The sequence below is a fragment of the Fusarium tjaetaba genome (genome assembly GCF_013396195.1).
Source record: "Fusarium tjaetaba strain NRRL 66243 chromosome Unknown NRRL66243_c0000417, whole genome shotgun sequence".
In the NCBI taxonomy this organism is placed as follows: Eukaryota; Fungi; Ascomycota; class Sordariomycetes; order Hypocreales; family Nectriaceae; genus Fusarium; species Fusarium tjaetaba.
The window spans coordinates 19,239-32,536 of NW_023501613.1; the positions used below are offsets into that span (position 1 = coordinate 19,239).

Here is a 13,298-nt window from a genome sequence, read left to right on the forward strand (position 1 = left end):
CAGAATCGGCAGTTCAACTCTGATAGAATACCTTTTTACTCAATCAAATTTTGCTTTACTCACCACATGGATATTGACATTCCAAATTCTCCTCATCATGTTTCTCATTCTCATATGGTTTGATCAAGAATAGTGTCTGATGGTAGTCCCCAAGTCCTACGGACTACGGAGTCCATTCGCTAGGATCATCAGGTGAACTAATCCATTGGATGCCTTCTGCTGACTGCAGCCTAATATTCCTCCTCACCTACCTCTTACAATCGTCGACGATCACTTATCTTTCCATCATGTTATATCGATTTTGGACTCTATGTTGATGAGCATCCGCCATCTTTGCAATACTGAATTTGACCATTTCCGCTCATACTGTTCAGTCCGTCAAGCAATATGTCTGACGAGCGATCGACATCGCCTGAAGGCAGTGACACTGTGGTCATTGGTAAAGACGACACCAGCAATTATAATTCAGGAAATATCTTGCCGCAATCTGAGGCTACTATTGCCCGTATTCATGAGTGGCTGCGACCTACGGAATACGATATTGAAAGCAGCGAATATCGCAAGCATTTGGCATTCCATCTCGAAGGTACTGGAGAATGGATTCACAGATCCGACAACTACCTCAAATGGTACGAGAGCCAAGAAGATGGCCTCCTGTGGATCAAAGGTGTTCCAGGCTCCGGAAAGTCTGTCGTCGCAGCCAGCATGATTCAAAGACTCTCTCAAGAATCTCCGGTTCTTTACTTCTTCTTTCTACAAATCGTTGATGCCAATCATCGGCCCATCAATCTTCTCAGAGACTGGCTAGATCAGATTCTTGTCTACTGCCCTCCATTGCAAGCATCTCTGAAGGCTTATATTGATGAGTGTCGGGACCTGGATAGTATATCAGTCGATGAGCTATGGAGACACCTAAGAACAGCTCTGGCATCTGTGCCCAAGGTCTATTGTGTGGCAGACGCTTTGGATGAAATGGACCATGGGAATAGCGATTTCATCAACCAACTGGCTAAACTTGGTGACTGGAAGCCTTCATCTGTGAAGGTGTTGTTAACCAGCCGACCCACTTCCAACGTCGAGGCTGCAATGAGAGGCACGAGATTTCTTCACATCCGAATGGACGAGAAGGCCGTGGATGTCGATATTTCTTCTTACGTGCGGTATTGTCTATCCGGCACTTCTCTTTCTGAGAAAGACCAACAACTTGTCAAAGAAGCGGTACCTGGTCGAGCCAACGGCTTATTTCTGTACGCTAAATTGGCCATGAAATCATTTCTGGAGCCAGAGGCCGACATTCACGAGACGATTCGCAAGCTTCCGCTTGATTTGGACGCTATGTACATCGACATTCTACGAGAACATGCTCGGAGATCTGGCATTTCAGAGAACACACAGGTGTTGATCCTACAATGGGTAACTCACGCAACCCGTCCACTTCGGCTGCTGGAGCTTGCAGATATGCTCAAGACGGTCGAGGGAGACAGATTCTCACATAACCTGAAAGAGAACAAGGATTTGGTCCGGGCTGCGTGTGGCCCTCTGATCGAGGTCTTACCAGATGAGACTGTAAGCGTTGTGCACCATTCCCTTACGGAGTTTTTGGTTGGGACATCAAGAACAGTACATAACCCAGTATACCCCATATTGGACTCCTCACCAACTCATTACGATCTTGCTCTCGCTTGCCTCCGATATCTCTGCGCTGGTTGTCTCCAAGATGAAACTCTTACTTCGTCAGAAACTGTTCATCGCGAACACAACCGCAACGTGGATTTTCCGTTCGCAGCGTATGCTACAAAGAACTGGCATGTACATGCTGCGAAGTCTGAATGGAATTACTTACAAAATGACTTATTGTATCAACAAATTGAATTGTTCTTGGGCAATAAGGAGACACGAAACAACTGGCTGACAACCTACTTCGATGTCCCTGAAAGAATCAGGATTGAAGATGCCACAGCCTCTATGTCGGATCTCCATGTCGCTGCACTGTGTGGCCTCAAACCGTGCATCTCAGCTCTGGTTGGCCGTCTGGGCCAGAAGAGTATAGACGAGCAAGACGCAAGAAAGAGAACACCCTTGTGGTGGGCTGCTTTCAGCGGTCACGCAGATATCATCGAGTTGCTACTGAACCATGGGGCGTCGCCTAGTACTCACGACATTCAAGGCCACCAGGCATTGCATGTAGCTGCAAAGAAGGATAAAGCACAAGTTGTTCATCTACTCATTGAAAAGGGAATCTCTCCTACAGTTCCACGTCTTCCAACAGACACCGATCCAACCAGAGGGGATGCAGATACACCATTGTCATATGTAGCATCATACGGCCATGTCAACAGCTTAGAAGCGATGCTCCCATTATTAAGCACTTCCGAGAAACGATCTGCCTTACGCATCGCCATAAAGAACAGGCAGCCCCAGTTCGTCAAGCGTCTTCTTCAGGAGTCTGATGCCAATCCGAACGACAGTACAGGATCTGAGACATCTATATTTCTGGCTGCTAGAACACGCTGTGCTGAAACAATTGAGGTGTTGGTTAATGCTGGCGCGGATGCCTCTGTTGCTTGCAGGGTGGAGGCCGATGTCTGGGATAAACAAGAGAATGTGTTGGAACGCCCCTGGTCGACTCCTCTGATAGAGCTCTGTGAGCCACAGTCTCATTTTATACGTCGACCATATATATCTCCCCACCACATGTTGGATCTGGACTGTTCAGATTTTGATCGTAACTTGGCGTTGCTTATCCGAGCTGGTGCAGACGTCAACGAGAGAGATTCTCTGGGTCGTGCTCCTATACACTCCGCGCAGTTTTCTCACGTGTTGAGACGTCTGCTCGCAGCGGGCGCTGATCCAAATGCTGAGACAAAGGACGGGAAGACCGCGCTGCACTGCCTGCCAAAGAAAGGTGACGGAGAATACCTGAAGCTCTTGTTGCAAGACGGGAATGTGAACATCAACAAAAGAGAACACATAAAAGGAAGGACACCTCTTCTTGCTGCCCTTTATCATGATTCAGCCCTTGCTTCTCAGATGCTGAAGTATAGCCCCGATTGTACTGTCACTGATTTTGAAGGCAATGGACCTCTCCATTACGCATTTGCTCATTATGAGAGAGTGTCTTCGCCTAAGAAATTTGGAGGCGATGATTTGAAGAACGGAGACAACACTCTGCCGTCAGTCTTGAGAACACTTCTCGAAGCTGGTTCGGATCCGAATCTGACAAATATTGATGGGGAGACACCTTTACATATTCTTGTCGCCAAGGGGTTCACCCACCGCGAGGAATGTCTGCGTATGCTACTCGAATATGGAGCTGAGATCGATGCCAAAGACGTCAGAGGCCGGACACCCTTGTTTCGGGCCGTGGGCAGATTCCCAAAGCAACCCATGATGACTGAAATTCTTGATATTCTTATCAAGGCTTCCGCAAGTCTGAATGTCCGCGATAATTATGGGCGGACCCTTCTTCACGAAGCGGTCCACAGCATCACCGACCTTGACTATGCACAAAGAAGACTCACCGAGGGATACCAATACCTCATTGACGCTGGTGTGTCGCCTTGTGCCGTGGACCTGCACGGTAACACTCTATCCCACGAGTTAGTTCTCGCCCCGAATGCCACAAGACTATCCGGTAAAGGAGAAGGATTCCTTTCACTTTTTGAAAAGGCTGGGTTAGATGTAAACAAACCCAACTATGCTGGCACGACGCCTTTGCATCTAGCCTGTCGCATGCGTCTGGACGGAAACCATGGGGTCAATTACCATGCAAAAGATTGCTTGAGATGGCTCCTGAAACAATCACCAGATGCCAACGCTTCAGATACCCGAGGGTTGAGGGCCATCCACTTCGCCGCCTCCACGAACACTTACACTGTTGACCGCTTGTTGCGCGTCGGTGCAGACCCTTTCGTCATCACAAACCAAGGCATGAATGCACTACATATTGCAGCGAGGTGTAAGAGAAGTAACAATCTCGGCCTTCTACTTCAGCGAATGCAAGAGCTGGATCCCGACGCCACGAAAGTGGCACTCGACCAGAAGGATATCTTCCAATATACGCCATTGCATTACGCCAGTCGCTCTGGGATCATCGAGTCTGTGAAACTCCTAATCGAAGCAGGAGTTGAGGTCAACCCAACTTTTGATAAACTTCGAGGGACATGCTGTCCTGAACCTTGGTTCCCTCCAATTCTTCAGTGTGTATTCTTTGACCGTGAGCAACGTCTTTGGAGACGTGGGCCGGTCAAGAAGATACCTCGTGATGATGAGCTTCCCTTTCATCAGTTAAATGATCCTGACACAGATATCGCTGCTGGTTACGCTGTCGAGGATAAGGAAAGATACTTTGATGAGATTGTATCGGGGCCTCAACTCGAAGTCCTCGATCCAGTGTATGAGGCCTCGCGATATGGTGAGATCGTCAACGCTTTGCTTGATGCAGGAGCAGATGTTTTTCTGGGTTCCGACGGTCCAAGGTCAGCTCTTTACCGCGCGATGCTTTTCGCATCAGATGAGTGGCAGGACTACATTACATACCTCCTTTGGAACTGCCAGGAGAAAGCTGGGCATCTTGAACTTCCAACTCCTCTTCATATTGGGATATCGAGAAGCAAAGCTCTTCGTCAGACAGAGGTTGCGGTATTGGGAGAGTCATTCATCTCACGTGCTAAAGAAACAAAATGGAAGAGAGTGGCACGATTACTGTCGGACCGCCACTTTGCTTTGGTAGCGGGCCTGTACAAAGCTGGTGCGGATTATACTACTGTCGATGAAGATGGTGTCTCGATCCTTTCGCGACTCGTCGAATACGGGTACTACGAACTAGTTAATGACTGCTGCTCTTGTGAAGAGGCTGCCAGGTTTGATGATCCTAAATGGATAAAGGAACAAGGTGCAGAAGAGCTTGAGCCTTTGCTTGTGACGGCTTGTCGACGCTCTTCTCCCAACATGGAAGTCATTCGTGTCTTGGTAGAGGAAAAAGGCGTCGACATAAATGCACGAGGTCGTGGTGGTCTTACTGCTCTTCATATCTTAGTCACTGGCAAGGAGTGGTGGCAAGTCTTTCACGCCATGTCATATCTGCTTTCGAAAGGGGCAGATATGGAAATTCGAGACGACAAGGGGTGCACACCGCTGCTCTATTCTTTCACAAAATGGGGCGCCTTCCGGACTGCAGCGATGAAGTCCCTGATCGAGAAAGGTGCAGACGTGAACGTCTTAGATTCCGAGGGAAATGGATGTTTGAACAAAGCATCACATCACGAAGAGTTTGTTCGACTCTTAGTCGGTCATGGAGCTGAAGTCAGTCCAACCACCATCCTTTCTGCGGTTGAGTCCAAGTACCCAAACATCTTGAGTATTCTGTTGTCTGGCGAAAAGTCTTCCTCCCTTGCAGCGTCTTGGGAGATGACATTAGATTACGCAAAGCAGCTGGATCCTGATACAAATCCCCAGGAAGCCCAGATGATACGTCAAGGTCATCCTCTGCTCTTGGCAAGCTCTGCGTTGGGTACGCTCCGGGGCGGCGTCGAATTCGATCGTGATGCCGCTGCCAAACAGATGATGGAAGCGCTGCTAGGAGCTGGATTCAGTCCGTATGCCAAATGTCTAGTCATCGTTGACAAGGTCCGGTTGCCCAACAGACCTTCCCTACCAATGGCTATAGCGACTCATGCGTGGCACAAGAAGGATTCTGCGGTTGAGCTTATCCCGTATGCTAAAAGTCCGCACATCTTCAGACCACCTTTTATGGCTGAAAGGGTAGTAGCGCACGAAATCTTAAAAGGAAAGGGTGTCTATGGGCCGATCTTAGAGTTGGCGGATCTCAATACGGAGTTCCGCGATGCGTCTGGAGAAACTCTTCTTTTGGCTGCTTGCGAGCGAGTGTCAAGCAGGGGTCGTAAGGGGACCAGAATAGACCATTTGCCTTTACGACTCCTGCTAGAGAAAGGGGCAGATGCCTATGCAGTGGATAATTTTGGCAGAAATGCATTACATATTAGACTCGGGTCTCGAGCTCTGAATGATGATAAGTTGGAAGGGCTCAAGGATCTAGGGGACGCTGTGCCGGCTCTCATCAACCAGGCTGATGCTGACGGGTATCGACCACTGCATTATGGCCTAGCTGCGCTGGCGCATGGGGAGTTTGACCAGACTGAGCCCGAATGGCTTGACTATGTCATGACACAGGGTGCAGACATGCTTGCCACTGATGGTCTCGGAAACAATGCGCTCCATTACCTTGCCACCGGCCTCTTTGGATGTCTCTGCTATGATGGAGGTAATACTCGAGATCCCTTCGAACGCTTCTTGAAATTGGGACTTGATATCAATGCGCGCAACAATGCTGATCAGACACCAGCGTTCTTCCTTGCCATGAGAGGCTATGATGATCATAATGTGGATGAGGTGATGAGTTGGTTGGATGGATTGGGAGTAGATTGGCTGGCGAGAGATGATAAGAGGAAAACTATTCTTCATGAAATGGCTGACGAGAGGGAGGATTTGTTCAAGGCTATTATGGGTAAAGGAGTTGATCCTTTGGCGGAGGATGATGATGGGCGGTCGACTTTGGATTTGGTGACGGCTTATGATAATCAGAATGTGCTGAAGCTGTTTGATCGGGACGGTAGGGATTATAGGGAATGAGGGATCTACGATAGCAGGATACTGAACATTGATGATGTATGATGATCAAATCTTCTTGCATGAGATTTACGATGGGTATACGATGCAGAACGAGCTTTAAACAAAAGTCGAACTATAAGGTGATGGTGGTCTGCTTTTGTGAATAGCCTCAACGACGTCACCGCCACTGCTGAACCAATCATGTTGATTCAATATCCAAATCAGGAAAGTGTTTGAATACTAATGGACCTCGAGAAAATGCGATAAAATCAGGCGTTCGTGTAAGTAGACAAGATGCCATGACCTGACATAAGATAGGGTACTTATTTGAGATATTCTTTCATTGAAAGACAAAGTAGGCGTTGGCATTGGCAGTAAGCTCCTTATCGGAGATAAGGAAAGAGACAAGGTTAAGCTTGGCTGAACAGGGATGATGGTTATGGTGGTGAAATCGGCGATTGATCTGAGATGCGCCTATCAGGGCTGCATTACAGGTTAGATGCATGCCGAAGTGGTTGCCAGACAGAAAAGGATAGAGGAAAAGTTTGTTCCTGAAGGCATTGAAAACTTTGATACTCTCCAGATTCTTCTATTCGCCTGAATATCATCTTCATGAGTGTATGACGTCGAATTCCGAACGCACTATCGCGATCTTGATTAACCTCCGAGACCGAGTCAAGCAGGGAGATGTTGCTTATCGCGCAATATCCATTGGCTGACCCGGTAATAAAGTAAACAAGCACGCAAGAAAAAAACTTGTCTTTCTTTGTCTTATCCAACCAATGCCGTGGACACGTTGGCGAGCAACGGTTAGTTACTGGTGGGTCTGCCCGAGGAATTCTCGGGGAGCCCAGTGTGTGAGAGTTCACCAACATCTGGTATTTTCCTTCATTTTGGAAGAGTAAGTTGAAGAGTTTTATAAAGTCACTGATCCTCAGGTCTTGGCGGAGTATGAGAAAATGTCAGTCACTTATCAGGTTATGTTGCAAAACTGTAGCATGGTGATTACACCGAAAGAGCGGTCTTGCGAATAACGTCACTGGCCAACTTTTGCTTCTGGGAGGCTAAACAGGGGGCACATTCCCCAATCTATACTGTTACCCCGGGTCTTCATGATCTCTGTTGGTCGCTGTGAGCCAGTGGATAGGCATGATATGGGGGCATCATGAGTGCGAAAAGCCTCTGTTTCGTTACCTAACGGACACAAATTGCGTAGCATCTTTCCCCCTTGGCCCGGTCCGTGCATTCGCCGGCGCCGATTATCCGAGTCTTCCCGAGCTGCTAAGAAAAATCAATGGCAAAGGAGGCATTATTTTTCCCTTTCCCCAGCTGCTCCGCCGCGGGACCAAGTAAAAAAAAAAAGTCACTCAAAACGCCAGAAGCTCTCACTCTCTCCCTTTTCTTCTTCCTCCACCATCTCCCCTCAGTCTTTTTTTTGCTTAAACGTCTGATCACATAACCCGTCATTCACAATGGCTGCCTCTACCGGTTCCACCAAGGTCGACGCCGTCGTCCAGAACATCAAGGCTGAGACCCCCGAGAACAAGACTGGTCTTGCTCTCTACTCCCGATTCGCCCTTGCCGGTGCTGTCTGCTGTTCCGTCACCCACGGTGGTCTCACCCCCGTCGATGTGTATGTTTGAATCGCCGCTGCGCTGAGTTTCTCGTCGTCAATTGCTTGAGAGGTGTTTGTGCGCGGGTTGTCTCGGAGAAAACTTAGTTGGGAACCCCGAGATGGACACTTTTCAGTTCAGTTCCGCAAAACCTTGATAGCCATGATGGAGAAGCAAAAGCGCAGCAAAATCGAATCGAAAGAACAAAGTATACTGACTCTGAAATCACAGCGTCAAGACCCGTATCCAGCTCGACCCCGCTACCTACAACCGCGGTCTCGTCGGTGGTTTCCGCCAGGTCGTCCAGAATGAGGGTGCTGGTGCCCTCCTCACTGGTGTCGGCCCTACCTTTGCCGGTTACTTCCTCCAGGGTGCCCTGAAGTTCGGTGGTTACGAGTTCTTCAAGCAGCAGTGGATTGACGCTCTCGGCTACGAGACCGCCTCCAAGAACCGAACTGCTGTCTACCTCGCCTCTTCCGCCACCGCTGAGTTCTTCGCCGATATCGCCCTCTGCCCTCTTGAGGCCACCCGTATCCGTCTCGTCTCTGAGCCCACCTACGCCAGCGGTCTCGTCTCTGGCTTCGGCAAGATTGTCAAGAACGAGGGTGTCGGTGCTCTCTACGCCGGATTCGGACCCATTCTCTTCAAGCAGTGAGTGTTTCCCGCTGTTATACCGCTCAATTGAGCTTCAGCAAGCTGACTTTTCCCACTTAGGATTCCTTACACCATGGCCAAGTTCGTCGTCTACGAGAAGGTCTCTGAGGCTGTCTTCCGCAAGTTCCCCAAGAAGGACCTCTCCGACGGTATGCAGACCGTTGCCAACCTTGGCTCTGGTCTGATTGCCGGTTTCGCCGCCGCCATCGTTTCTCAGCCCGCCGACACCATGCTTTCCAAGATCAACAAGACCCAGGGTCTCCCCGGTGAGGGCACTGTCTCTCGTCTCATCAAGATCGGTAAGGAGCTCGGTCTCCGTGGCTCTTACTCCGGTATTGGTGCCCGTCTCTTCATGGTCGGTACCCTCACCGCCGGTCAGTTCGCCATCTATGGTGATCTCAAGAAGGTATGTCAATTTCAACCCCCTTAACAGCTCTGGACATCATTTTTTAACGCATTTTCAAGGCCATGGGCGCAACAGGAGGTGTAGAAATTGCTGCTTAAGCGCATTTAAACACATCTAGAAAGATTCGCGGGGTGCGAGAGGTGATATGAGAAGTCTGGGGAGTGTGGCCCAAGTATTGCCCAAGAGCTGGGCCTACTTGTAACAACAGCTGCTGTTAATGCCAAAAACAGCTTGGCAGGAGCTTACGGATGACGTCCAGATGTGCTCTCGCTATCTGGGAAACAAAAAAGTGATCTTTTGGTTGAGGGGGGATGCTCGTGTTAGACTCATGTTTGCCTATGATACCTTTCCGCATTAATGGGCAGCAGACGGGTGATACCCCGCCGAAAGGTTGTATAATAGTCTCTTTTTACGCTGAAATCATAGACTGGGAGTTTGTGGACTCTTATATCTACTTGTTTTGTTCATCATGACTATGATATGTGAAGCTATTCGCAACTGACACCAACGACGCCCTGGGATCAATTGGAGAAAATGATGTTGATTGAGCAGTCTAGTGTCTAGGAAGAACTCATTAGAGGACCTTTCACATATAAAACTTATCTCTGCCTTGAATTGATAATGTTCATCATGACATGTCGTTGCAATAAGGCTGAGCATTAGGCTACCGCACCTTCCTTCTCCTCACATCATGCTAACCACGAGACCCCCACGTGCCGCCCATCTATAACTTATCCAAAAATAGAAACACCAAATGGTTCGATTAACCATGTCTTTCATCTGTTGTCATCTTGAGATCACCTTGTGATCATTGGGTACCTAGGGAGAAACGGGTAAAACTCGCACTTAGCACACTGCTTCTCCTTGCTTGCGACCAATCAGCTCCCCTCACACATCGATCACAATGACTGCTCTTTAGACGATCACCATTGAAGTCAAAGGTTATAGTTGCAGCATGATGTTTACGGACAATTGAGCTTGCTCATACAGAGAGCATCGGTAGAGGCACTAGAACATTTAGGTCAACCTTGACGAGGTCTCCAGCCACATTACCGAAGCTTATGATGAGTTTTGAGTATAATACAAAACTCATCATAAGAATAGTCTAAGAGGGTAGTAGTTTAGGTAAACTTTGAATATATGATTACCTACTCAGCTTTGAAGAGCTGCTCTGATCTTGATGTGGGACATCAGAGTATACAGAGTACGTCGAGTAATATTAGTCCTCTGAACCAGATCCACACACTTACATATAATGATTCTATGTGGGCTTATGCTTTGTTCTCTTCGATTTTCAATTTAATATTAACCTTTTCCAACTTATAATTGTCGTTCTGTTGCTGTCGTTAAAAGTTGAGGCCTACCAGTAGAACCGCGGTCCAATTCCGCGTGGGGATGAGCTTATCTTATCAGCCAGAAAATATACCAAATTTTCTTCGTTTGCAGACAAAGATCAAAGGGACCAATCCCCCACCTACCCGCCCTACATCAACAGATCAACAGCGAGAGCCTCGACGTCGCAATGGTCAAACGAAAGGTCGCTGCGCTCGAGAAGCTCGATGCTGACTTGTACGTCAATTGCGAATCAATTGCGCCTCTTTTGGACCATTCACTGACAATTTCTACAGCGCGAGTCTGCAACAAAAAATCCGTCGCGATCCCAAGTACGTCTTTCAATTCTCGACACTGCGATTAAATATTAATACGAAGCCATAGATCGTACAAGGAAGAGTTCCTGAAGCAATGGGAACAATATGAGGCTCAGCGCGAGATCTTTCTCGTCTCACCTGGCACTGCGACCGCCGATTCTGTCGAGTCTTTCCACAACATTATCGATCTAATCGCTCACGTCGCCGATTGCTACAAGGAAGAGACAGCCACTTTCCCCGACGATCTGAAGTCTATTCTTACACAGCACCATGTCATTCTGCACCCCGAACTGCGGGAGAAGATCGTGGGAAGTCTGGTCTTGCTGCGACGAAAGGAAGTTATCGACTCGACCAGCGTCCTCACCACGCTTTTTCCCATCCTCGTATCGTCGCCTAGCAAAACTCTCCGTGAAACTCTGTTCCAGAAGATTTTGAGCGATCTGCGAAACTCAAACACGAAATCTATTAACCACCCTCTCAACCGAACCGTCCAGACCGTTCTTTACAACCTCGTTACCGCCGATCGATCTTCTCCCCGAGCTATCTGGGCCATCAAGCTCACCCGTGAGATGTGGAAGCGACAGTTTTGGACCGATGCGAAGCCCGTTGATGTCATGAAGGAGGCTTGTCTGTCCGATAACGAGAAGGTTGTTGTCGGTGCTGTTCGCTTCTTCTTGGGTGGAGACAAGGAGCGTGAGGAGCTTGAGGACGAGAGCAGTGATGAGGAGGTTGATCTGAGCCAGGTCAAGCATCAGATGGGTATCAACAAGAAGACTAAGAAGTCGAAGAAGCAGTACGATAAGGCTGTCGATAAGGTCAAGCGCGCTGAGCGCAAGAAGACAAAGCCTCATCCTCTCAACTTCTCCGCTCTTCACCTCCTCCACGATCCCCAGAACTTTGCTGAAGAGCTCTTTTCAAAACATCTACAAAACACCAAGGCGAAACTATCTCTCGACACGAAGATTCTAGTGACGCAACTAGTTACCCGACTTGTTGGTCTGCACAAGCTGACTATTGTGGCGCTCTACTCCTGGTTCATCAAGTTCCTTACTCCTCGACAACAGTCTGTTACTTCTTTCCTGGCTTCATTGGCGCAGGCAGTCCATAACTTGGTGCCTCCCGATGTGCTGGAGCCCCTGATTCAGAAGATCGCAAACGAGTTCGTTTCAGAAGCTTCGGCCGCTGAGGTTGCAGCTGCTGGTCTGAACTCTATTCGCGAGATTTGCGCTCGTCAACCCCTGGCTATGACTGATACTCTGCTACAAGATTTGGTCCAGTACCGCAAGAGCAAGGACAAGGGTGTTATGATGGCTGCCAAGGGTCTTTTGTCACTGTACAGAGAGGTCGGTGCCGAGCTTCTGAAGAAGCGAGACCGTGGCAAGAATGCCACTATCAACCTAAAGGCTGGTTTCCAGGCCCAGCGCAAGTTTGGTGAGGAGGATGTTGGTGGTATTGAAGGTCTGGAACTTCTGGAGAAGTGGAAGGAGGAGGAAAAGAAAAAGAAGCGACTTGCCAGAGGCCTTCCCGAGGATGCTGCTACTGATGAGGAGGATGAAGGAAACAAGTCTGACGAGTGGGAGGTTGCTTCTGATGACAGCAGCGAGTCTGGTGATTGGATTAATGTCTACCATTCTTCTGATGAGGAGGATGACGAAGATGAACCCGCGTCAAAGAAGCAAAAGACAGACGAAGAGCCTGTTATGGATGAAAGGACCAAGAAGGCTCTAGAGGAGAAGGAGGCCGAAATCGACCGCATCTCCAAGCTCGCCACTACAACCATCCTCACACCCGCCGATCTCGCCAAACTCCAAGAACTCCGTATGTCCGCCTCCATCGACAAAGCAATGGGCAACCGCCGCAAGCGCCAGCAAGAAGACCGCCACCGGGACGACGGCCTGACCGCCGAGCAGATCGAGGCGCCCGCGCGTCTGCGCAAGCTGACCAAGGAAGAGCGTGTCGCGCTCGCCAAGGAGGGCAAGCCAGATCGCGAGGAGCACAAGAGCACGCGGGCCATCAGCAAGTCCAAGATGCAGGCCCAGGGCAAGAGCACGAGTAATAGGGAGAAGCAGCGCAACAAGAATATCTTTATGACGATGGGTAAGGCGAAGAGCAAGCATAAGAGGAGTTTGGTGGAGACGAGGAAGGTTCTTAAGAGACATGTTGATAGGAGTACTAGAGGTGGACGAAGAGCGAACGGTACATAGTTTTGGAGTTTTGGGGGGGGGGGAGGGGTTGGGTTAGAGATTGATTCACTTGTGCTATTGACACAGCGCGTACTCAAAGAAAGACTTGATTTTTGTTTCTATTTACTACCTCCGTGGTTCTTTGTCCTGTGTCTTTTGTTGA

General features: G+C 48.9%; 3 protein-coding genes across 3 annotated transcripts; all 3 read left to right on the forward strand.

Annotated features, from left to right (window-relative positions):
• Positions 1-387: 387 nt before the first annotated feature.
• FTJAE_13421 (serine threonine phosphatase 6 regulatory ankyrin repeat subunit C) lies at positions 388-6,651 on the forward strand (the record flags this gene model as incomplete). Its single annotated transcript, XM_037346564.1, has 1 exon — positions 388-6,651. The coding sequence occupies one exon, from the start codon at positions 388-390 to the stop codon at positions 6,649-6,651; it is 6,264 nt and encodes a 2,087-aa protein (XP_037199555.1).
• Positions 6,652-8,102: 1,451 nt separating this feature from the next.
• On the forward strand, positions 8,103-9,401 carry FTJAE_13422 (mitochondrial phosphate carrier; the record flags this gene model as incomplete). Its single annotated transcript, XM_037346565.1, has 4 exons — positions 8,103-8,263; positions 8,475-8,894; positions 8,958-9,303; positions 9,363-9,401. The coding sequence occupies 4 exons, from the start codon at positions 8,103-8,105 to the stop codon at positions 9,399-9,401; spliced, it is 966 nt and encodes a 321-aa protein (XP_037199556.1).
• Positions 9,402-10,825: 1,424 nt separating this feature from the next.
• FTJAE_13423 (SDA1 domain protein) lies at positions 10,826-13,156 on the forward strand (the record flags this gene model as incomplete). Its single annotated transcript, XM_037346566.1, has 3 exons — positions 10,826-10,872; positions 10,932-10,967; positions 11,020-13,156. The coding sequence occupies 3 exons, from the start codon at positions 10,826-10,828 to the stop codon at positions 13,154-13,156; spliced, it is 2,220 nt and encodes a 739-aa protein (XP_037199557.1).
• Between the last annotated feature and the right edge of the window lie 142 nt (positions 13,157-13,298).